The following is a 25,113-nucleotide window of genomic DNA, read 5'->3' on the forward strand; positions in this document are numbered from 1 at the left end:
CAAGAACCCTCAAGTTCAATCCAGGTTGGCTCTTCATTCACATGAAAACCATCCAAATGTGGTTACTCCCTATTTGTGTTAAGTGGCTCCTATATAATAATGTCCAAAATTGCTAAAGTATAGTAGTGCAGTTATTGCCCCACAAACCTATCCATTTTAAACATGAGGTGAAACTTATAAATAATAAATTGTTTATGCACAGTGTTCACGCTGTTCAAAGTACAGTAGTCTCCGGCTAAGAGAACATCCCTCTGGAAGCAAGCTAAGTGTTCTTATAACCTAAGTGTTCTCTAAGATGGAGTTAGCCACCAGACACAATATGAATCAATAAATAAATAAGTACATATGTACTACTTGTCATGATGCATGTACATCAACATATGAAATGAACTGAATAAGTAAAAGCAAAACAATAGGCAAGTGTATGTTAATAAACTACAAATATAAAGTAACAGACAAACTAACGTTAATAAAACTAAAGCAAAACAACACGGTCAAAAAGCTTAAATCGCTATGTACTATGAAATTAGCTGCTGGGTGTGATTCAGGCTATCACAATGGCAGAGGCAAAAATAATGGGTGTTACTTAGGGTTAACTTAACGTTAATAAACAAACTGTCAAACTAAATTAACACAGCACCCCTAAACAAAATGCAGCAGCTACATACAAGACATGCACATTATTTAACAGAATGGTGAAGCAACTCACTAGAATGGAAAACACCAAATTGTTTGGCAACTTGCAATCTCCACTGTGTGTAGCAAGAGAAACAGTGTTGCGTTTTGCTGTTTGTTTACATGCTATTTTGTAGTGATGAGGTGCACTCGTGGAAATCAGAATACAAAACAATTCAATGATATGATGGTGCTTCTGGAAAGACTTAATAAACCAATCAGTGACCTTCAAGACACTCTTGTGATGACAAGTCACATTTTTTTACAAAACAGTACTGTACATGTTGTGAATGGATCACTATCGGTGCCAAGAAGGTGTTATTTTAAGCAAAGTTCCTGTTCCTTTAGCCAGAGCATTTACAATGGGAAAAACCAGTTTCACCACAAGGGTGTTCCCTTAGGATGTGTACCTATACATGGAGACTACTGTACCACTATCTAGAAACTCTTGGCAATGTGTTTAGGGTTGTGTTCCACTTAGCCATCATGGGACAAGATGTTAGGTGAGCAAAAATAGCTGTAAAATGTTGAACACTGTTTTTTTTTTTTTAAATAAGTATATAATAGAAATAAACAAAAGAAAAAATATATTTTGTCTGCAGAATTTGATGGAGCCTACTGTAAATATTGTGTGTATTTCTGTAGAAAAACAGAACAAAATGCATAGAACCTTGACAGTTTATACACAAGTCCATTTAAAAATCTGCGGTTCAGCAGTTACAAAACTGAAAGAAAGTCAAGAAAAAACAGAATTCCACAAAGCAGCAGTAATAGCTGGTAATGACTTTGTATCTGATGTGATGCAAACTAAAACACCTGTACATCTGGAGTTGGATTCAGCGTATAGAAAGAGTGGAAAATAACAGGCAGAAGCTGTTTTCATATTTGAATAACTCCCAAGTATTACTTATTATAGTCGTACTCTTAGTAGGTTACTTAAATTTACTAGCAAATGTGTTCCAAACTGCACTGAAAGGAACATTTCCTTAAAGTATGTTATACATTTGTTGAGGTGAAATGGGGTCACCTTTTGTGCATCTTAAAGAATTTAGTGAACCAGTCAAGCTAAAAGGCTAAAAGGCTAGATCCGCCCCTGTTAATCACTAACTGATTGATTGTGTTCCACTGTTAAATAAAACCAAAATCCTCCAAGTTACATGCTATTTTTCTGTGTCTTTTGTGCGACGGGTAGGGGGGAAAGTAGATTTTTCTAGCATTTTGTCCCTTGGACAACATTTTTTTCAAAAATTGCACATCCCTGAATCAGTTCTGAAACTACAGAAGTTTGCAATGGTTTCAAGATTATATAAATGATTACACTCTTCATAAAAATAAAAAAAAAAATTAGTATATTGTTACACAGTTTAGAATTTAAACTTACAAGATATCAAAAAAGCTGCATAAACTTTGTATAAGCTATTGTAATTGTGTAGAATTGTGTGGAAAATGACCAAAGCATCTTTGTTCCCCAGCTGGTGAGCTGGACACAATACAGGTAGTGGTACATTTAAATTAGAATACAACACAACACACAAGCATTCTAAGGAATAAAATAAATAATAGTGTGAATTGAACAGGAAGAAAATTGATAAAACAAGTATGAAAGACATGAAAAGGGCTCAAAATAGGATTCAAAGTGTAATCGTATTATCCAAAAACACAAATTACAGTTTAAAGCTGGATGGAAAAAAAAGGATAAGTTGGGTGAAGAAAACAATAAAGAACAACCACTTTGTGAAATCCTTGACATTTTTGTTTTATGTCGTCATACATAAATATGTATTGAATCGTATTTCAGTCAGAGGTCCAGTAGCCTGCTCTGTTATGGAATTTAGGATTCTGACCCAACTTCTGAATGTTGTTCTTGTTGTATGTACATCACAAGACAAATATAAAAAATACTACATAATACAACTGCCAGGTAAAACGTATATTTACAACTAAAAAACTACAGACAACATACAAAAAGGACGAACAAACTCGTATCGGTTGTGTGTGTTTTTTTAAATTATTATTATTAGTAGTAGTAGTAGTCGTAGTAGTCGTAGTAGTAACCAAATTATTGGCTAGGATGGGCCTACTTTGCTGTGGATAACCACAATCTTTTGACCATATTTTTGGAAACGTCAAAGCTAGACATAGTAACTTACAAGGAGACAAATGACAATACGATGTGTATTTCAGTGGGAGGTTACATAGGGCTTGAATTAACCTCAATAAGAAGTGACTGCGATCTCAGTCTAGTGGTTGGACAAATTCTTTCCATTAATATATGGTTGTACGTTTCTCTGTGAATACACCCAGCATATCCTAGCTAACCATTTCAACTAACTCAGTGCACCATAGTAATATTCACACCGTTTTGTTACTAACAAGCTTTGCTCATATATACATGTACTATACGTATGCGCTGTTGTTATGTAATAAGCATTTCCAAATGATTACCTTGTAGACATCTCCATAGGTGCCGCTTCCTATCCTTTGGATCAGCTCGAAATCTTCCTGTGGATTCCTCCTGGACAGGTCGAAACTGGAATTCATCATTTGAACTCCCGTTTCTGATTCCGATATTTACGTTAAGACACACCGAGTACTTAGTTTATAAGCAGGTAGAAACAAACAAATATACAGCGTCAAAAAATCACAGCCCTAACTTCACTGTAACTTTAACATGGCTTCCGCTGCAGAGCGCGCGTGCGCAAGGGGATGGTTTACATTCTCCAGTGGGACAGCTGGGAGAGAATGCTCGGAAGAGAGACCTCAGCGCTGCTACGGATGGGCAGGGATAGCAGGAATGGGAATACGAAAAGAGAATGCGAGTCTAAATCCCTCTTATCACCACCGCAGTACCAAGTAATTCCAAGCGTCCAGAGCTTCCTCCTGAATATTAAATCATACAGGCAATTAAAAAATAGATTATACCGCTTTTTATAATTAATTATATTTGTGTTTTTCATAACAAGTCCATAACACACAGACAGAAAGCTATATTGGAATGTAGCTGTGGAGAAAACGTAAATGTTGCATTAAGCATCATTAAATGTCTCCGGTTTTAAAGTGCCATTGCTTGCTGTGGAAGGCTATAGCAACATTGGAAAGCAGCCTACTGTCTTTAAAACCACTGCAAAAATATACTTCATTTGCAAGGCTATATGCATCTAAGTACAGTATGTAAAATATCCCTACACTATTTATATTGCTATAGTTTACTACTGTATGTACTGCATCATGTGTTTTGGGGTACTATTGGATTTGTCTGCCTGTACTGCAGCTTTGCCAAGACCAGGGATCATGTGACTAGTCATGTGTCAAACAGATCAATCTCATGGGGTAGGTGTGGGACGAAATATATTAACACAGTACAGTATGGACCATATTCACAAAGCATGTACCCCAGTGCTTAGTTTGCACCAAAGCAACTAGCAGTAAACAACTGATGTGTGTACATAGGAACTCTTACATTAACATCCTGGGTTTGTTTGTTTTTGCAAGCTGTGTAACATCAATGTTTAATTTTCTTTTTAAAAGACAAAACTGTTCTAAACTTGTGAAAACAGTCCTATATATTTTAAAACACTGAATCTGAAACAACAGACAACTCCACCTGCTTTTGTTGTGGAAGCAAAATGCACGATTCCAGGATGTGCTTATACAATGTGAACACATTTCCTAACAATACCAACAGCTTTCAACACAACAACCTCCCACTTTACAAGGAAAACTCCCACTGTCCTCAAACAGGCCAGCGGCAGTCCCAAGGGGATCACATATATTTGCATATAGAGTGCTATGAACCTGGTTTCAAATGCAGTCAAATAGCAGCACATAGAAAGAGGACTCAAGGGGAGGACTTTTACAAGTGCAGTGACTAAGGAACGCATGTTTTAAAATGAATTTCCAAGAAAGCTGAGGTATGGAGTCTCCCAATGCTCTCCTATTTTATGTGCACATTTAACTCTGAGTCATCCACCTGCCCTACCGTTTAATTATAACAGGGTTGTGGTGCGTGTGCTAAGTGGAGCTCCAACTGAAAAGGGACTCCAATGAACGATGGGTGCAGAACCACATGAAACAGGGGAAGTCTAGTTGTACCTTCAGAGACTGTATCAGAGTTTATGTTTGTGTTGGGAGAACACATGTAGAGTTCACTCTAAATGTAGGAACTTCTGCTGTGGTCCAGGAAACAAGGATTTGTTTTAACCAGTAAACCTCCAGTAACACACTGTGTAAATGTGTACAACCTCTAAGAAACAGACTGCAAACCCTCCCCACCCTGTCACCCACATTGATCACTATGCCCATCCTGGTCCTGGTAGAACCTTATCTAACTAATTGCAAAGAATGTCAGCAATACTTACAAATAACCTATACATTCCAATGTTTTTTTTTTCTTTTAATATAGACCCTACAGAGAGTTAATACATCAAATATTATGAACCCATTGACTACTTTGTAATTTTTAACTGGCATCTACCTGTTGTTTTAATGTTCTTTTTAACTATATGGTTATGATAACTTACTCTAATTTTGTTAACCACAAAAGTTAAGTCCAAAGGAACTGAAGCCTAATGATACACTTTTTGATGTTTTCCTTCCACAGTGATGACAAAGCTCAATTTTCTATGTGTGTAATTTCACTGATCTTATTACGGGCGCATCTAACTTGACTGTCCTCAAAATAGGATGCAGCAGTTTGTAGCCAAAACTAACAAATTTTTTTTTTTTGTGAAGAAATATTGATTTTGAATGTACCAAATTACATCAATACAGCTTGTGTTCTGATTTTTTCAAATTCTGTATCCATTTAATTTAGTGAAAATCCCATGTGACCCTACTGGTTAATTGAATCTATGATCAGCGTTACATTACTAGATTGCATAATACACAGCTGTAAGCCGATGCCATCATTGTTATAGATGGGGAAATATAGATGGACTAATACAGGTGACTTTTTCATAGCTCCTTCATAGGTCCTTTTCTTAATGCCTCTTTTATAGGAAGATAATCTCCAAAGTAAAAATAATGTCTCTAAAATGAATTAATCTTCAGTGAATTAAAAAGATCTCAAGAAATAATTATGATAATAATTCAATTGTACATGGTTCAATGAATGCAGGGGGCTTTGTGAATTGATTTATATTCAACAGAAAGTCAAAATAGACCATTTTTGGTTCACCTTTAAAATAGTCATTCTAATCTGGTACTGCTGCCAAAGTGAAGTATGTGTGTGAAACAGGCCCTATAGCTAATTGTTTCAAAAGAAATTGAATGGCCGTCAGAAAATTCAAGGTTGTTTGGGACAAATTCACACTCTGTATGCACTGGAACACAGCTGAGGACATCAAGTTCACACTCTGTATGCACTGGAACACAGCTGAGGACATCAAGTTCACACTCTGTATGCACTGGAACACAGCTGAGGACATCAAGTTCACACTCTGTATGCACTGGAACACAGCTGTGGACATCAAGCCCTTTAAGAAGTGACATCCCAAATCCAATTCAAGAATAGCATGATACCGTGCCTAATGATTACTCAGAGGTGAGAGTTCAGCAAACTGAGGGTGAGCTGTAGGCCACTTTAAGGCCAAATGCATTTTGAATCTGCTTTTGTGTTGCTTGCAAGTGTTTGTTTGGTAAAGTCAGTTATTTGCACAGTTCTTTTCTTTGGTGTCATAAGCCTATATAGCTTTATTGGATGCATGCATTGTTGATCTTTTACCAATGGCCTTACCATTTTGCAATGTTAAAAGTTTTCCCAAGACATGTTCACCGTTAAGGCCATTTACGCCAAAACTTGTATAGCAGCACCTCTTGCATCATCTCCAGGTCAACCACAAGCTTCAACAGCAATTGCACGTGTAGCAAACAAATACAAATGAACAGTTTTGGGCTGTGTTGTTTCGTCAAAGCTAATTTCTGATAATAGAACTCACGTAGTTTTGCCATTGCGTTAGATTATCACAAGGCAGAACAAACTAGACAAGAGGATGCACACTACTAAAAATAAAGTTGCCTCACAAAAAATGCTTTTTGCTTGCAACCAGTTGTGACTTCTTCTAACTCCTGGTACTGTAGATTTCTAAAAAACTGAGAATGAATAATACTTAAACAATGATGAGTGGAAAACATTTTATGTACTGAATACTCTTTAAGCTTTTCTGCTTAAAATGTGTTCCTAAGTCTTACATTTTTTCACATTATGACTGATATCACTCACTTTGTATTTATTCCTCTTTACTTGTATTGACATTTTTGCATAGCACATACTTCCACCCAGTGGCTGAATGTTGTAATTAAACTCTCTAGGTTGCCAAGGATTTTTAAGGGAAGGTAAAATCATATCTTTTTTTTTTTTTTTTTGCCAGAAGACACAAGTCTCGTTTATATGAGGCTTATAACTAGAATGGCCTTCGCAAAGTGGTGGTAATGAAGTGTTTACCCAGGTTTCAACCAAGTGGAGAAAGAGAGAGTTTGAACAAGGAATCTGTTTCTGGAGAGAATTAACCTTTGCAAACTTCCCTTTTGTTTGCACATTGTTTAGTTTTATAAGGGGCAGTTATATGACGCAACATGAAAAGGAATACAAAGGGATGCATTGTACAGTTTACTTTAAATTTTATTTCATCAACAATCCGACCATAAAGAACTTAGAACATGGTACATTGTACTTCTCATTAGCACAGGAACTTCAGTCTGTTATCAATATGCTGTTGGGGGTTTAGTCAGACTAGTTTCACTTTTCCTGCTGCAACACTGTACATTTCCTCTTCATGGGATGGTCCTAGACGGTTGGTGGAGGGGGGTGGGAGGGTCCTAATACTTGCTGCACAGGAAGTGACAAGGGCGTAGCCAGCATTAACGACATACAGCTGCTCACCAGGGTGTCCCCTCACATGGATTGAGAGGTATAACAGGACACCGAAAACCATTTACTGCAATTAACATCTTACATTTATGGAAACCCTAATGGGGTTATTTGTCAGTCAAATAAAATAGGACGTTGCTGGAAACAAGATCTCAATGAATCAATCAGGTGCATTACTGCATGTTAGTGCATGTTACTGCATGTTACTGCATGTTACAGAATGTGGAATTTCCAAATCTTTCTTGCCGATTCAGCAAAACTATTCTTTGTTTATCTTCCAGCATAAGTAACTGTGTAGTCAGTCATGGGACAATGTTAACACATTCCACTTTTCCACATACTTCCAGCTTAATGATTGATGCTTGCAATTTGAATGTCATGTTCCAGCATTTTTTATGAATATGTTATCCAGTCACAGTTTTTGAATGGAGTTAAGTGGTCAGTGTATCAAGTAGCCAGTTTTCAGTCTCCAGTAGAATTTCTTACACACACACACACACACTGTAGGGCTGGATGGCAGCCTGTGCCAAATTAATCACGTACAGTTTTTATCGAAGCTGATCCAGCCCTAAACATTGGCATCTGTTCAAAGACATCTGCTTGGTAAGGAAAACAATAAATTATAAGCCTAACATAATACATAATGGGTTTATTAGTGTGTGTGTGTGTGTGTGTGTGTGTGTGTGTGTGTGTGTGTGTTATAGTCCAAGTTACTTTATACCTAATCTTTTTTGTAAAACGTTTAAATTAAAATATTTAGTTTATCCATAACTTTTTTAAATGTGGTGATCCAAGACCACGTGAACTTTTAAAATAGTAAATCTCAACCAATCAATCGCTAGAATATATGGGCTTAAAAATATGTGCGTGTGTGTGTGGGCATGTTTAACAGTCATGCTGTGGTCTGCAGGATCTCTGTCTCATAGTAACAGAGTAATCAAAATAGCCTGTTGCAGAATATTGCATAAAGATAGACAATTGCGTTGTTGTGACAGATAATCTTTTAATAATTTACAGTTTGCATGAAAAGAGGTTTACTTTTACAATGTCCATCACTGGTCAAAGGCGGTTAGAAAAATGAGTTGTACTGCTTTTAAACTGGTCATGCTAGTTCAAGAGTCTATAATACTGGCTGAGGAGCTGGATGTGCTAGTTCAAGAAAAGATAGTGAAATGCTCATCCCTTTACTGCAACACTAAGTTCAGTCAACTGTTGTCTAAACTTAAATTAACCTATTTGCTGTAACCCTGTATTGGGGTTGTATACACCAGCTATACAGTATATCCAGTAAATATGTGTTCAAATTCCCAACTCCAGCTCTCCAGCTATTCCTGGAATTTTCAGCATGGAACATGGACAGTATTTTACAGCAGGCAGTGAAACCCAGATCCAGAAAGTTGGGCCTGACAATTGAATTATATGTTTTAAATACAGGCCAAAAATTCAGACTGTGATACAAAGAACAAGCTAAGCTAGGCTTAAATAGTTACCATTAGGAAAGAAAAACACCTAGCTGTTTTTGGGGTAATTCAAATAGGATTTTATTTTTAAGTATAAATAACTAACCTGCAATAGATATGCATACACATTCACAATATATATATATATATATATATATATATATATATATATATATATATATATATATATATATAGATAGATAGATAGATAGATAGATAGATAGATAGATAGATAGATAGATAGATAGATATTTTTTCTTTCTGACAAAGTCAGTTAAAACACCACAGTGCAGCACAGTCGTTTTGGGGGAATGGGCCAGGTTAGGTCACCTCATTGCGTCTCTGTGACCCTTGCTGGTCAAGCGCCCAACAAGTCCAGATGGAGGTTTCTTGCCTCTGGGGTTCACTAGCTTTTTATATTCTGCTCTCTTTTGGTCTGGTAAGTTAAAGTAATTCTGCACAAAAATGTCATTTTCCTTTTTAGTTCCAGATCACAATCTTTACAATATGGTACAACCTTCGACTTGACATAGTTTGGCACTTTGCCTTGTCTTTTGCAGCATTTCATGGAATTACTGTATCACACTTCACAAACATCATACTATATATTACTGTACTACTAATGTTATATTATAATATTGCAAGCGAAAGGACCAGATAAATACCGTTACATTAATTTTAAAAAATGTAAATAGAAGCAATTATATTGGCTACTCCAATTAAAATCATGTTACTGTTGGCACAAAGCAAAAATCAGCAAAACAAACACAGGTGGCATGAACAGCCCCTGCATTGTTTCCCCTAAGGATCCTGCCTACATGATTATAAATCATTGTCATTCTTGTCCAACTAAGTATTTGAAGTATCGGTTTAATGCATTTTTAGATTATGTTATATTAAATGTGTAGAAAAGTAAGGCAGAAATACACGATTGCACAAGTACTTAGAACACATCAAGGACATTTTAGAATCATCAACTTAAATAATGACTTATGATTAATGCATACTAGGCCAACACATTATAAAGAACAACAACAACTTTAGAAACTTATGTTTTAGATTTAGAATTTTGGATCTGTCAAAATTTCACAGTATTCGAGTGCTGCCAGAAATCTATAATAGTAATGATGTATTAAAAAAAAAATAGTTGAAATGACAGCTATGAACTGCAGCTTATTATAATTATGATGTAGTACATCTTTTTATGAGCTACAGTACCCATAATTATTTAAGGAGGTCAAAACAGAGATTTTTTTTTTTTAATCCATGGTGCATGTCCCAGTACTGCATGAATACATGAATTAAAAAAAAAGACAGACATTTGTACTGGTGCAGTGATAGAACAAGAGTAAATGGGCTGTACCTCACATGACAGAATAATAACTTTTAAATGCCATTCTGTAATACCATATATAAAAACAGCTTCTCTCGGTCGCAAATCAGTAGCAAAACAAAGATTACGGCTAATACGAGGTGCTTAAAGGTGCATAAATTACTGATGGTTTACCATCAAAAGTGATGAAGCAACAGGCCATTCTGCAGAACAGATTTAACAGCCGTTTTCCATCCCCAAATTAGAGGTTTTGTAATCTCTGAATAGTCATATATCTCTTCAGAACAACTTGTGCACCTTGCAGACACCCTAATGACTCGTTATTCTGTAACCAGCTAGTCTGAACCGACCTGCAATACGAACCATACGTATGATAATTACTTAAATATTTACATCGGTCACTATAAATGTTGATTGAATACAAGTATAAAAAACCCTAAACAAAGACTAATTAAGACATTTTGTTGCATGCATAATATGATCACGTGTACGGTACCATCAGGTTCAGAGAAATCGAAGTCTGTTTTTGCAAGCAGCCTTTAAAACACTTTGTAAAAACAGCCCATTATTTCTGATTGAGTTGTTTATGGGGGGTTAGTAAAAGCAATGGCATTCTTTTATCTCATCACTGTTTTGTCACCCAATGTATATCTTGCTTAAACTGTGTGGTTGCAATGCTAATATTTAGGTTAACGGGATGGAAGTGCTTTGCTGGCAGTTCTGTCCAGTCCATACTTCAAGTTTATTAAGTATTGGTTTAGTCTAGTGTTTACATCCTAAACCTAAAGTTACTGTTAAAAACTAAATGATAATAATGTGATATTTTACAGGAGTGGCTTCAACTATTACCTATATATATATATATATATATATATATATACACACACACACGTTTTGGCAACTTTCACGCGATTTGATTGGCTCTTGTAATGCTTTATTTGCATATCTCCCTACAACCCATTTGTTTTTGAATTTATTGCTTTCTCTCACCTTAACTCGAAAGTTACTTGTTATATATATATATATATATATATATATATATATATATATATACATATATATACATATATATATATATATACATACATACATATACATACATATATACATATATATATATACATACATACATATACATACATATATACATATATATATATATATACACATATACACACACTGCTGCGCAAAAGTCTTAGATGTGTTGCATTTTTCTACTGTGATGCATTATGAGCATAAACAATTGTTTTCTACTATTATAACAACCTTGACTTGCATAAAGAAGAAAAAACATTGAGTGAAATAGTGAAATACTTGAAGATAATATCCTTAAGGAATAGAAAGATAACAAGCGTTGAATTGTCAACAGTATGAAGCTCACTCTTGAAATCAGGACTTAAAGGATGTGTTGCAGTAAAAGGCTAAAATATGCACAAGAACACAGAAATTGGACTATGGAACAATGGTCAAAGGTGCTTTGGACTGTTGATGGATGGACAACGACACCTGTGCCTTCTGCCAGGTCTGTTGTCAATTCAACGCTTGTCTTATTTCTATTCCTTAAGGATATTATCTTCAAGTCTTGCACATCCTTGTTAGACAGCTTTTGGGGTCTTCCAGTCCTGGGTTTGTCAATTACTGATGATGTTTCTCTGTACTTGTTGATTATGCTTCGGATACCACACCTTGAAAATTGAGTGATGTAAGCTATTTCACTCAATGTTTTTCCTTCTTTGTGCAAGTCAAGGTTCTTATAATAGTAGAAAACGCTAGTGGAGGCTTTGAATACATTGTGGATGCTCATAATGCATGACAGTAGAGGAAGGCTTGTCACTTTGAAGACGGATAATTGATAAGGCAAGGGAGCTCTGAGATTATGATATAAAAACTGAAGATAATCTCAGAGTTTTATTTTCCATACCAAAAGAAAATGTGTGTTTTCCTTACATCACAGGTAATACAACAACAGTGAAGGTGCTCTTTTGTATTGGCTTGTTCTTTTCCCTGCATGAGGGGGGTATGATACAAACCTGTAAAGACATTTCAAATATTCATATTTGGAACTGGGTTTTAAATATGTACGCCTGGAGAAAAATAAATCAGTCCAATAATGACAGCTAAAACCAGCATAAAACACCAAACTGGAGACAATTTGGCAGGTAAAACCAGCATTCAAAATAAGTACCAGGAACAATAAATTACATATTAACCTTACTGACACAAAAGGTTCTTGTGAGACAGTCGAATTTGCACATCCACTCCAATACAATTCAGTACAAGAACAGGCTAAAACATACTATTACACAGCAAGCACATTCTTCATAATATGACACTGCCCTCTTGGTTTCGGACAGAAACACAACTCTCCAATTCCATTCCTTCTGTAGCGGGTCTCCTTAATGACAGCCACAGACGGTTATGTTTCTGTAGTCTCCCAGGGGCTGATGCTTAAACTATTTTCATAGATTCTTACCTCCAGGACTCATACAGTACCCTTTCAGCATGCTGAGTGAAAGCCTGCAGTTGTACTGAGTGCAAGCAGAAATAAATACATACCTTAAATCTACAGTCACACAATTATTATAAAATGAATAAAGGAATAAATAGGATCCTGTGGTGACTGCTGTTTACTACATCTTCCATAGTTTAGCCTTATGTGCACCCTACTTCATCAAAATACAGACTGCTGGCTATCCAGTTTGTTTACATTTCCTAAAGGTATTTTCAGTTGCAGGCACGGAATCCCCTTCACACCTTCAAACCTGCCACTTTTTTGCTATGTGTGCTTAATAACTACCTGGAGGTTATATAAAATAAATGTTATGGGCATTCGGTGTGCTAGAAACTTATACACACACACACACACACACACACACACACACACACATACATATACACACACACGTACACATCTGAGCAACATTTAACACGGAGTGATTACATTATGTTAACTCGGTTTATATACACATACCCATAACAATGCATTACTTCATATTTACTTTTTGACACACTTTTGAGAGCGTGATTTTGCTCATCTTTATGACACACCTACCGCGCCAAAAGTGAAAAGAGAAATGACCGGAGACATTAATCCATTCTCTACTCTCACTGTACTGTGGTACTATTTATCTGTGAGGTGCTGACGGATCAAACATAATTTCTAGCGGCTTGCTGTGCGAGGCGATGGAAGAGAGCGCGCTACAGATGCCAGTATATGCACGCAGATTGTCGCAAAGTCCAATCAAGTAGCATCCAATTTAAGATTTATGTACTCTGTTAACTGATACATACATGCGGCGGGTCTGGAGTTACATCAACGTACATTGTCCAAACAATTTGGCACCACGGTGGGAAGTCGTGAGCAAATGACAAAGGAGATCACATCACCCATGTACATTTAGGGAACATCATCTTATACATTTATCCAGCAGGGGGTCTTGGTTATTAGAGCAACTGAAGCTGAAAGACAAAGCGTCCCCTTGACTGCAAGAACCAATGCAGCACTAATGAGCGAAATATGGAGAAACAGGCTCTTATCACAGCAATCAGCTTGTCAATGAGCCTCTGTTCTTTGATATTGCTGAGCACCGCTATATTCACTGACCACTGGTATGAGACCGACACCAGGAAGCACAAGGAGAACTGTGAGCACCACGGGAGCGAATCCAATGATCAAAAGAGCCGGGTGATGCCCATGTATCACCTGCCTCTCAGGGACAGCAATAACCCGCAGAGGAATGTGGGCTTCCTAAACCCAGTGCCCCTAGGGAGCATGGAGGACGATCTGCTGGAAAACTGGAGGTCAATTTTAGGACTGGGAGTTCTGGAATCTGAATGTGGGCGTCCATTGTTCTCAACCTATGCTGGATTGTGGAGGAAATGTTACTATCTTGGCATTGATCGGGATATTGATAACCTAATTTCAAAGGGTAAGAAGGTTACATTTTGTATTTGGCTGTGCATGGGGAGAAAAATCAAATAAACCCGACTGGTATTACATCGGTATGTGTAGGTATGTTTCAGTTTGAGTAACTCTATATCTGGAGTTTGTCAGTAGGCTATAAATCTCAATAATATTAATGCACAGATTGAGGTTTCCTATTCAGGCTTTATCACGGAGGGGTCTTAATCAAAAACGCTTGATTTATCTCGACTTTTCTAGCATTTTACGGTGTCAGAATTGCCCTGCTCATTTATTTGAACTAAAACTACTGGTCTCTGACGTATTAGATCCGATCGACCTTTGTGTTAGTTTTGTTTATTAAAACCAGAGCTATTTCACACATACGATGGTGTAAACAACAATTTGCTGTGTTAGCTACCGATTTGTAAAATGTTCTCTCAAACATTGTTACCGCCTGCCGGTTCTATGAAGTCAGTTAGTTCTGCATAACAGCAGATTAGAAATCAGCGCACAACACTTTGCATTATAGATCTGGATTCTTACATTTATGTAATGTCACATTTAATTGTTTAAAACCCCCAACTCAGCAAGAATTATTGCACTTCGTGATTTCACTGTTTATTTGCTTATACAGTAAACGAAACAATCCTGCATTTTTTTTTCAGATCCAACAACTGTCCATATCATTCATTTTAATTATTCTAGTAACTAATAAAAAAAGCAACTCAAAAACGGTCTCTTCTTTTAATGTTAACCTCTTGCATGAGGGAGTTAGATAGAGCTATTAAAGGACGGCGACCCTTTTGTACATTGGTCTAACAGGTAAACTCTGCTTTATTGATCGGTCACTAATTAGATTATATATATATATATATATATATATATATATATATATATATATATATATATATATATATATATAGACACACACACACACACACACACACACTTTAAATATAGTTTGGCATGAAACAAACAAGAATATAGAATATTCTATATTGTCAATTCATTATATAAAACACCTTAAGTTAAATTTCACCTTAACTTTTCTCTTAAGAACACAAGAACATAAGAAAGTTTGGTTGTTAGTAGCTTATTGATCCCAGAATCTCATCAAGCAGCTTCTTGAAGGATCCCAGGGTTTCAGCTTCAACAACATTACTGGAGAGTTGGTTCCAGACCCTCACAATTCTCTGTGTAAAAAAGTGCCTCCTATTTTCTGTTCTGAATGCCCCTTTATCTAATCTCCATTTGTGACCCCTGGTCCTTGTTTCTTTTTTCAGGTCAAAGAAGTCACCTGGGTCGACATTGTCTATACCTTTCAGAATTTTGAATGTTTGAATCTTCTTTGTTGTTCTTTGTTCTTTTAGCCTGTCTGCATACAACATGCCTTTTAAACCCAGGATAATTCTGGTTGCTCTTCTTTGCACTCTTTCTAGAGCAGCAATATCCTTTTTGTAAAGAGGTGACCAGAACTGAACACAATAAAACCTACTGTGATGTGTTTAAGGATGCAGAAAGCAACTTAACACATTTAATAACCTATATAAGACCATGGATACCACTCTGTGATTCATAGACAATGATAATCGGAATAGGTCAGTTTCATTTTTGCCATTCCAGCCCCATTCATGTAATTTATAGTAGCCATCGTATTCCCAAAGTGGAGTCAGAACCTTAGATCTGTGCTCCACAAGAAATGTAGATTAAGCAAAACTTCTACTTAAAACAAGAAAACATTTCACAATGCCAGAATGACTTTGTTGTCTTTTCAGTTCAGGTTTAAGACTGTGTGAATCTTTGACGTGACGCAGAACCCGTGGCGGCATCAGTCAGACATTGACACAGCTGCCCTTTCCATAAGTTATTCATGGAAGTCAGTGGTTTTCTATTGAACTTTACAAATGAAAGGAGTGATAACCAAGGTTTTAAAATCATTTCAGTAGTTCGGGACAAACACCAATCACAAAATGTTTTAGTACAAATATTTATTGTAGAGAATGCGGAGTATGCGATTTAACAGAAAAGTATGCTGTATATACACATTCATTTGGCATCAAACCTAACTTGGTTTGAGGGTTCGCTGCCTGGCCGACTGGACGAGGCTGAGACCCCCATTTAATAAAACATAAAAACTGTTATTAAGAAAGGTGGAGAAGGGCTCCCGAGTGGCGCATCCAGTAATGGCGCTCCTCGCAGGATGTGCCCTATAGCCTGGAGATCGCAGGTTCGAATCCAGGCTATGTCACAGCTGACCGTGACCGAGAGTTCCTAGGGGGCGGCGCACAATTGGCTGAGCGCTGCCCGGGTAGGGAGGGCTTAGGTCGGCAGGGGAATCCACGGCTCACCGCGCATCAGCGACCCCTGTGGCCGATAGGGCGCCTGTGGCTCTGCAGCGGAGCCGCCACATCTGTGTTGTCCTCCGGCACTATAGGTCTGGCGGCATTGCTGTGGATCTGCAGTGCGAAAAATGACGGCTTGGAAGGAGCACGTTTCGGAGGACGCGTGTTTCAGCCTCCGTTTCCCGAGTCGGCGGGGGGGGGGTTGCGAGCGGTGAGCCGGGGATACAGATAATAATTGGGCATGCTAAATTGGGGTGAAAACCGGGGTAAAAATAATTGGCGACGACTAAATTTAAAAAAAAATAAATAAATAAATAAATAAAAAAAAGGTGGAGGTGGTGGGTTACGATGAAATCAAAACGCAACTGAGAGATAAGTGAAGCGGGTATTTATAGTGCTAACAATTTAAATTAGCTAATGTGTAAATTGAATGATTCAATTTGGTGATGCGGAGATTGGTGTCTGACCCTCCTCCCAAACTTTAATTATAAATTTCATTTTTCTTCCCTCTTATTAGTTCAATAGGAATTGTATTTTAAATTACAAATATTTTGTTTTAATATTTGTACTAGATGAGCTGGCACAGGCAGCCCTAGATATGTGTTCCACAAGAAATGTAGATTAAAGGATTTATGATTGTAACTTTCTGAATGCCTGCCATCTTGTGGCCATTTATTATACTGCAGTTCTTGGAATAAAGTTAGATACTGTATTACAATAGTGAAGAAAACAATTCCCTGATTTAGATTTAAGAAAGCCTGTGTGCTATTAAGCCTTTTGTTTCCCCATAATTCTAACGTATGAATGTCTTTTGGGGAATTAAGAAATGTCATCACTTTGTTTCCTCATTTTACCTAGGTATTGCACAGCGATGCACATCCGTGAAGTACCATTTCTCACAACCTATTCGCCTAAGAAACATTCCATTTAATTTGACCAGAACTATTCAGCAGGATGAGTGGCACCTCTTGCGTAAGTACATTCTAAAATCAGTGTCATAATATCTACAGTTTTTAAAAAAAAATTTATTGTACTTATACACACTATTAGCAGCACGTTTAATAATGGTCTACTACATTGGTCCCTGAACCGGTCCCGAGGACCTACTGTGGCTGCTGGTTTTCATTCCAACTGAGCTCTGAATTACTTAACTAGACCCTTAATTGAACTGATAATTTGCTTAACTAGACCTTTTTAATAGTTTTCAGCTCTTAACAGTTGCATATTTCAAGTTAGATATACCATTTTATAACTTGAACTCTGCAACTGTTTAAGAGCTGAAAACAATTAAAAAGGTCTAATTAAACACATTTTCATTTCAATTAAGGGTCTTTAAGAAATGAAGAGCTCAGCTGGAATGAAAACCAGCAGACACAGTGGTCCCAAAGATGGTGCTGGAAATCACTGGCTTAATACATTGTAACAAAACATAACAGTTTATGCAATACATTCTGCAGAAAATAACATGAGAGAAATTATATCAACAACTTTGCAATTCATATACATTTTACATCTTTTTCCACAAGCTTAGGAAGCCCTGCTTTACACAGGGCATCAAAAAATTAGTAGAAACTCATAAATGTTCCTCCCCACAGAAATCTTTAGTAAAATACTCTTATTGAGATTTTACATATTTTACATTTGCACCCATTCTTTCATTCCTTTTACATTTCTTTTAAAGATGACATTCAAGCATACAGACATACATTTTGTTTTAAAAGCATTTATACATGGTTAAAAGAGACACAGAACATGATAAAACCTGTGCTGCTTTAAAAGTGACTGGAACAAAAGAACCATCTACAAAAAAACAGTGTATGTGAGTGCTCTCTTAAAAAGTTCAAAAGGTGAACATAAAACAGAACAATAAACTATAAAACTAAACTAAAGGGACAGGGGCAAAAGGGACAGCGTATAAAACTGTGTGTTAAAACTCTAAAATTCTAAAACACTTAAAGATACAAAAAACAAAACAAATCAAAATCAAATAAAACACTCAAAATTAATCAAAAAACAAAACAGTCCATAAAACTGAAACAAAAAGACTACATAAAACCAGGGCACCGTTCAAAAATGCTAAAAAGGGTGAAATGCTGGCATGACAAAATAAATAAAAGGCTTAACCGGTGCCCCGCAGTCCTGCTCCTAGGAGCTAGCGGTTCCAGTTGATGATGTCATATCTTCACGTCCCGGAGTCCGACGATCCTCCAATCCGCGCAGGCCTTGTCCTTCCCGAGGGTCCGGATGTCCGGAATTACAAAGTCCTTGATAAGAGTTTGTGCCCTTCTGGTCGTGGTGATAGTGTCTAGCTCCTGCTCGTGAAACACAGATATTACGGCCCTCCCACAGGATCTGCTTGACAAGATTGATGACACACCAAACGCACTTAGCTGTGCTGGTCGTGTTTCCTCCCGCAGGCACATAGAGCACAGTCTCAGCGGTCATCTTGGTCGTGTCAGCAAACCTGTTTAGGAAGACACAGACAGAGACAGACACTGCCAGCCACATCACACTCTCAGAAGATATGGGCTGGTGTTTCTCTCTTGCGGAACTTTGCATAGGGGCATGTTTCTACTAGGGCTAGTCCACTCCTGAATATAATCAGTTTTATTAAATACATAAGAGTACTCACTGGAACCAGATTCCTGATATTTGTATCCAGTTCATCGGTTCTAAAGCAGGAACCGGTTCGCACATCTCAGCTTTGGTGCAAAGATCTCTTCTTGACTCCATCCTAGAAGTCATAGATAGTGTGTAGAGTGTTTTTTTTTACACTGTGGAAAGCATGTAACCCTGTATGTGGTATTTATTTATTGTTGGCCAAAGGCATGTATTCCAAGATTTAAAACACGAGTTTACACAACTAAATACACAGTGAACAGACCTGAAACCCTTGCCACACACAACAATGCAATGCAATCCAAAACCATGTAGAATACAGAGATCAGGAAACCGTGTGTGCTCCTCCGAGTCCCTAGACATAGCTGTTTATTGTTCATTCTATCTTAAACACTCCCACAGCTCTACAAGTTAGGACTCAAATTGATTGAAACCCAAATGTTCTTCTGCATGCAAGTCTTTAAGAAAATGCAAAAGATTTTTACGATTTTAAGAGAAACCAGAGTATAAGCTCATGTCTTTAAAAAAATGCCTAAGGATACAAATCAGTCGATCTTTGAAGTAAACCCCACATATGCAGGACACCAAAAAATGAAATGAGTGAAAACACTGGAATGGATCCAAATAAATAAACAAACCAAAACATTTTGAACGATGCAGACTATTTTTACAGAATAACACATTTAAATGTCATAATTTTAGACAGCAGTTCCCTCTTTAGACAGCGTGTGTTATTTTCAGTGGTTCAAAGGTGGCATCTTTTAAACTCCCTGAGTGGAAATATTACAAAGACAGTCAGGGACCTAACGCCCAACATTGACGTTTACACCAGATTATCATAATATTGACATTGTTCAATTTAGTCAGACACTTTCGTGCATCCCATTGTTCTTAATTGAAGTCTCACCCAGAATGCAGGTGTTCAATGAAGCATGAATTCCTCAGCAGGGGGCATTTTTAAAGTAAAATATTCAACATTATTTTAAAATGCCTTATACATTTAACCCTTAACCACCTATCCTTTTTAATATGCCGTTGCCATTAATACGACCTCCACTGCCACGCCACATTTAGATTAATAATAAATGTTTTCAAATGACTTCTGTAACGGTGTGCAGTACAGGATATAGATGATCTCTCCTGTTGTGAAATGGGGCATGACTGTAGATCCCATAAATAGAAAGAATATAAATAGATACCTTATACTACGTCACATTCTTATACAGATGAGGTGATCACGGATCGAGACTTGTTAACCTGCAAACAAGGACATGCCATCACTCATGATATCATTTGAATGCCATAAATACTGGCAGTTGTTAACAATGCAATAATATTTGAAAGGAATTCCCACTACAGAGTATGTACACTATTTCCATGTTGCGCCCCAGATCTGCGAAGAATCACCGCTGGGTTTCTGGGCATGGCTGCTGCTGTATTGCTCTGCGGGTGCATCGTGGCGATTGTCAGCTTCTTCTGGGAAGAAAGCCTCACCCAGCACGTGTCTGGGCTTCTCTTCCTCATGGCAGGTAGGCACTTTTGATGCGCTACTACAGGATCTAGCAGACCTTCTCTCATATTTGGTCCAATTAAGTAATTTAGGGTACAGCTGGAACAAAAACCAGGAGGGATAGCGGCCCTCCAGGACCAGGGTTGAGTAGCCCTGTTCTAGAGGGAACATTTGTGATTTATAAAATGGGTCTTTTAAATACTCTATTCTGATTGGTCAAAACAGGTCACATGGGGGTGTGAATATTACAGTATATTCCCATGGGTTGAAATTTTGTTTCAAAAAGCGGTGAATCACTTGTAGACGCCACTAGAATTTTGAAAAAACGGTAGCCATATTTAAATTTATATTAATAAACATGACTAACCACATTTAATATATAATTTTGAGAAAGAAAAAAAAAACGGTAGCCATATTTAAATTCACAATTAAGATAACTGACGAGGTATATCAATTTTGATCTTTCGGGAAACCAAACTCTAGATGAGATTTTGGATGAGTCTGAATCAGACACCAACACTTGTAGTGAAAAGTAATACTGCTAGGCACCGAACTTACCGAAGCACAGCTTCTGGACATAGAAAAAGAAAAGGAAAAAAAAATACACACTGCCTGGGCATCGGGTGTCCGTTTTCTGCCACTGATCGAGTATTTGAAAATGCAAACAACATCTTTGTTGCCACTGGAAACGGTACCGCAAATCTACTGGCAGTTGTCACTACTCCCGTATCACAAAGGACGATTAAAAATATATACATATATATATAGAGAGAGAATAAAGTACAAGTTACTGTACAGAATCAGATAGTAAAAAGCCACCAAGGAGTTCTGTGACATCACAAAGGACGAGGCTGCAGGCGAATCCTCTTGAGATGTCATGTAACTCCGAGGTGGCGTTTTACTATCTGATTTATGTACAGTAGCTTATATATATATATATATATATATATATATATATATATATATATATATATATATATATATATATATATATATATATATATAATTAGGCGCTGTCGTTTAGTATCTTGGCTTTTTCTTTTGGCATCAGATTCTTAAAATTTAACGCTTTTGAGTTGTTAAAAATGCAGTTATACCCCAAAATACTCTGGAGGCTGTAACTTAAGAGTTTCGTGAGAATGGACTTTGGGTGGCGCTGCAACAGAGACTACCGGTCACAGTTCACTGATCTCTGCCAAGTATGATCAGAGGATGGTGAGATCCGAGATGGTTTTCCTTACAGTGTTGGCATTTTGCTGCTGTGCTACAAAGTTCTGCCTTTCAGCCTTGACACAACGGTAAATCGAGAGGATTTTTTTTTTTTTTTTTTTTAATAAATAAGCTTTCTATTTGAAAATTGTCTACTTGAACTTTCAAAGCACTTTGAAACTGTCAGATAATTTTTTTAAAGTTTATAAAAAATGTTAATTCCATTTACGTCAGATCGCGCCTGTATTCAGAAATATCAGAACAATCTGGATTGCAGGATAGTACTGTTGTCACAAAAGGGATTACAGTGTAGTACTGTCATCAGTAGTAACCTGTAATCATAGAATTAAGAATAAGGTTTTATAAGGAAATATCAGTTACAATGGTATTATAATAATAATCTTCCCCAACAGTGTCACCTGACACTGCCGCAGGTCTTGTGAAAAAGGTTTGTTTTGATGTGCAGCTAAATATGGCCAGACATGGCAAAGAAGGTCAGTGTGATTGTCCTGCTACACTTCCTCAGACAACAACAACAATGAATGAAACACTGTGTTGCTCGAAATCGCTTGCTGCAGCTCCACCTACTGTTCAGAATGAACATCTAAAAAAAGGGCCTGTAAATCTTCAATGGCAGTGTTCAATTTAACATCTATAAGTAGTGCTTCTTGTTTTTAATCAGTTCAATGTTTATTATAATAATAATAATAATAATAATAATAATAATAATAATAATAATATTTTTTTAATTAATGCATTTTTGGTTTTATTTTTTTAAGTTTTAAGGGACTATTTTTTAGGTCAGATACGGAAGGATATTTAATAAAAATTACTTTTTTGTAAATTAAAACATGTTTTTACTTTTTTATGTATTATTATTTAGTTAGTTGACCCATTTTATAAGCACAATAAGACACTTCAGGGTGTGGGATATTCTCTATTGTGACTTATCACTATTGTGACTCTATTGTGACTTATGACTTATGGCAGCATGTGTGGAGTAGTGGTTAGGACTCTGGACTCTTGACCGGAGGGTTGGGGGTTCAGTCCCAGGTGGGGCACACTGCTGCTGTACTCTTGAGCAAGGTACTTTACCTAGATTGCTCCACTAAAAACCCAACTGTATAAATGGGCAATTGTATGTAAAAATAATGTGAAAAAAAAAAAAAGGAATGTAATTTTATGTAAATAATGTGATATCTTGTAACAATTGTAAGTCGCCCTGGATAAGGGCATCTGCTAAGAAATAAATAATAACAATAATATGACAAGCAGTGTCAAGTGGGGAAGATTATTAATCATCCTTTGTGATCTGGGAGCAGTGACAGGTGTCTATGCCAGATTTGCGGTACAGTTTCCCGTGGCAACAAAGATGTTGTTTGCATTTTGAAATACTCAGACTGTGGCATAAAAAGGACACCCGATGCCCAGGCAGTGGACTTCTGTGTATTTACTTTTTCTTTTTCTATGTCCAGAAGCTGTGCTTCGGTAAGTTTGATGCCTAGCAGTATTACTTTTTTGCCACTTGAAGTATTGGTGTCTTGATTCAGACTCATGAAAAATCTCATCAAGTTTGGTTTCCCAAAAGATTAAAATTGATAAACCTTATCAGTCATCTTTATTGTGAATTTAAATATGGCTACCATTTTTTCAAAATGGAAATGTGGTTAGTCATGTTTATTAATATAAATTTAAATATTGCTACCGTTTCTTTTTTCAAAATTCTAGTGGCGTATGGATATCTACAAGTGATTCGCCCCTTTTTGAAAAAAAGTTTCAACCCATGGGAATATGCTGTAATATCCCCCCCCCCATGTGACCTGTTTTGACCAATCAGGATAGAGTATTTAAAAGACCCATTTTATAATAGAGTATATCCCACACCCTGTCATGCCTTATTGCTTACAAACTGCATGGTTTAAGAAAGCAGTCTATATAACGTCCATGTATTAATGATAGTTGCAGGAAAATGTGCTGCTAGGGTTTTGTATACTAGCTGGTTATTCCATAACAAAAGCATAAAAAGCACCTAATCATAGATTATATTTTTTTTCTCAGGTATATTTAGCACAATTTCGTTGTGCACCTATGCAGCAAGCATCTCATACAACCTGTCCAGGAACCCGTCATTTATCTATGGTCTTCCGAACAACGTGGAGCACGGCTACAGCTGGTCAATGTTCAGCGCCTGGTGCAGCCTGGGTCTGACTGTGGCCTCGGGGTGCCTTTGTACCACATACCCCTTCATCAGCAGGACCAAGATTATACACTCAAAGACCGCCAGGGACTCTTCTGTGTGACCATTTATCAGGAGGATGGAATTACCACAATATTTTGTTGGTTTTTTAAGCAACTACTTCAGCAGTCATCCCTGGGTCTGTTTTCAGATTTATTTTTCCAGATATTCCGTACTGCCATTTGTTGGTAGGAAGAGGTATTACTGTGATACTTGAAATGTATTTGCTTACAATTGTAAGTCGCCCTGGATAAGGGCGTCTGCTAAGAAATAAATAATAATAATAATAATAAAGTATTGTAGTGCATCAGAAATGTATTGGATGGAAGATCCTCAAGGTTGGGCAGTTCTCAATTGTACCTCTAGGTGGCACTCGATTATTAAAAGCTGGTGACCTTATTACTGTGTGTGACAAACTGACAACACAACTGTGGCAGGCAGGCCTTACAAGTGACTGGGAATTAGTTATTTTTCTCTAATTTTTGGGTTGAGCATAACAACTCTCCAGACTCCTGGTGGAGTAGTATTTAACATTGTACTGAATAAAACAGAACAGAAATCTAAATAAATGTGTTCTTATCTAAACAAATGAAATGAAAATATATTGTATTTCCTATTGGAAACAATGAAGACATACCCTACTACTGTACAGTTTGTGTGGAAAGTGTGATATGTGTGGGATCTCTTGGGATCTCTTAAATGCCTTATTGTTCTTGTGATCTGATCCAGCGAGTCCTGATCTGTGGTATTACTTCAGTGTGTGTAACCTGTTGACATTATGTTACCAAATAAAGTAACGTGACAAAATTGACATTTGTTTCCTGTACTTTATTCAACTTTCCAGATGGGCTCAAGTAAACCTAGTAATGTAGTACAACATATGAATGCAAACGTACTTACATGCATGCAATGGATTTAACTGCAAATCATTATTAGTAATACACAGTGTCATTCAGA

General features: G+C 37.0%; 2 protein-coding genes across 5 annotated transcripts in view; one reads left to right on the plus strand and one right to left on the minus strand.

The window, feature by feature from the left end:
* Positions 1-3,497, minus strand: part of map4k3a (mitogen-activated protein kinase kinase kinase kinase 3a) — a 79,516-nt gene extending 76,019 nt beyond the window's left edge. For 2 of the 4 annotated variants that reach the window (XM_059025067.1, XM_034018293.3), the window contains exon 1: positions 3,121-3,494. In XM_059025067.1, the coding sequence (XP_058881050.1) occupies positions 3,121-3,219 (99 nt within the window). In that variant the 5' untranslated portion in view covers positions 3,220-3,494. Of the gene's footprint in view, positions 1-3,120 lie in introns of all 4 variants that reach the window. The other 2 variants (XM_034018290.3, XM_034018292.3) reach the window with 2 other exon arrangements.
* A 9,994-nt stretch (positions 3,498-13,491) lies between these two features.
* LOC117410916 (transmembrane protein 178A-like) lies at positions 13,492-24,960 on the plus strand. The gene is made up of 4 exons (XM_034017867.3): positions 13,492-14,265; positions 17,441-17,554; positions 20,593-20,730; positions 23,979-24,960. Exons 1-4 carry the CDS (start codon positions 13,854-13,856, stop codon positions 24,218-24,220), a joined length of 906 nt encoding a protein of 301 aa, XP_033873758.2. The 5' UTR covers positions 13,492-13,853; the 3' UTR covers positions 24,221-24,960.
* Positions 24,961-25,113: the final 153 nt, after the last annotated feature.

The sequence above is a fragment of the Acipenser ruthenus genome, chromosome 6 (assembly GCF_902713425.1).
Source record: "Acipenser ruthenus chromosome 6, fAciRut3.2 maternal haplotype, whole genome shotgun sequence".
NCBI classification, from domain to species: domain Eukaryota; kingdom Metazoa; phylum Chordata; class Actinopteri; order Acipenseriformes; family Acipenseridae; genus Acipenser; species Acipenser ruthenus.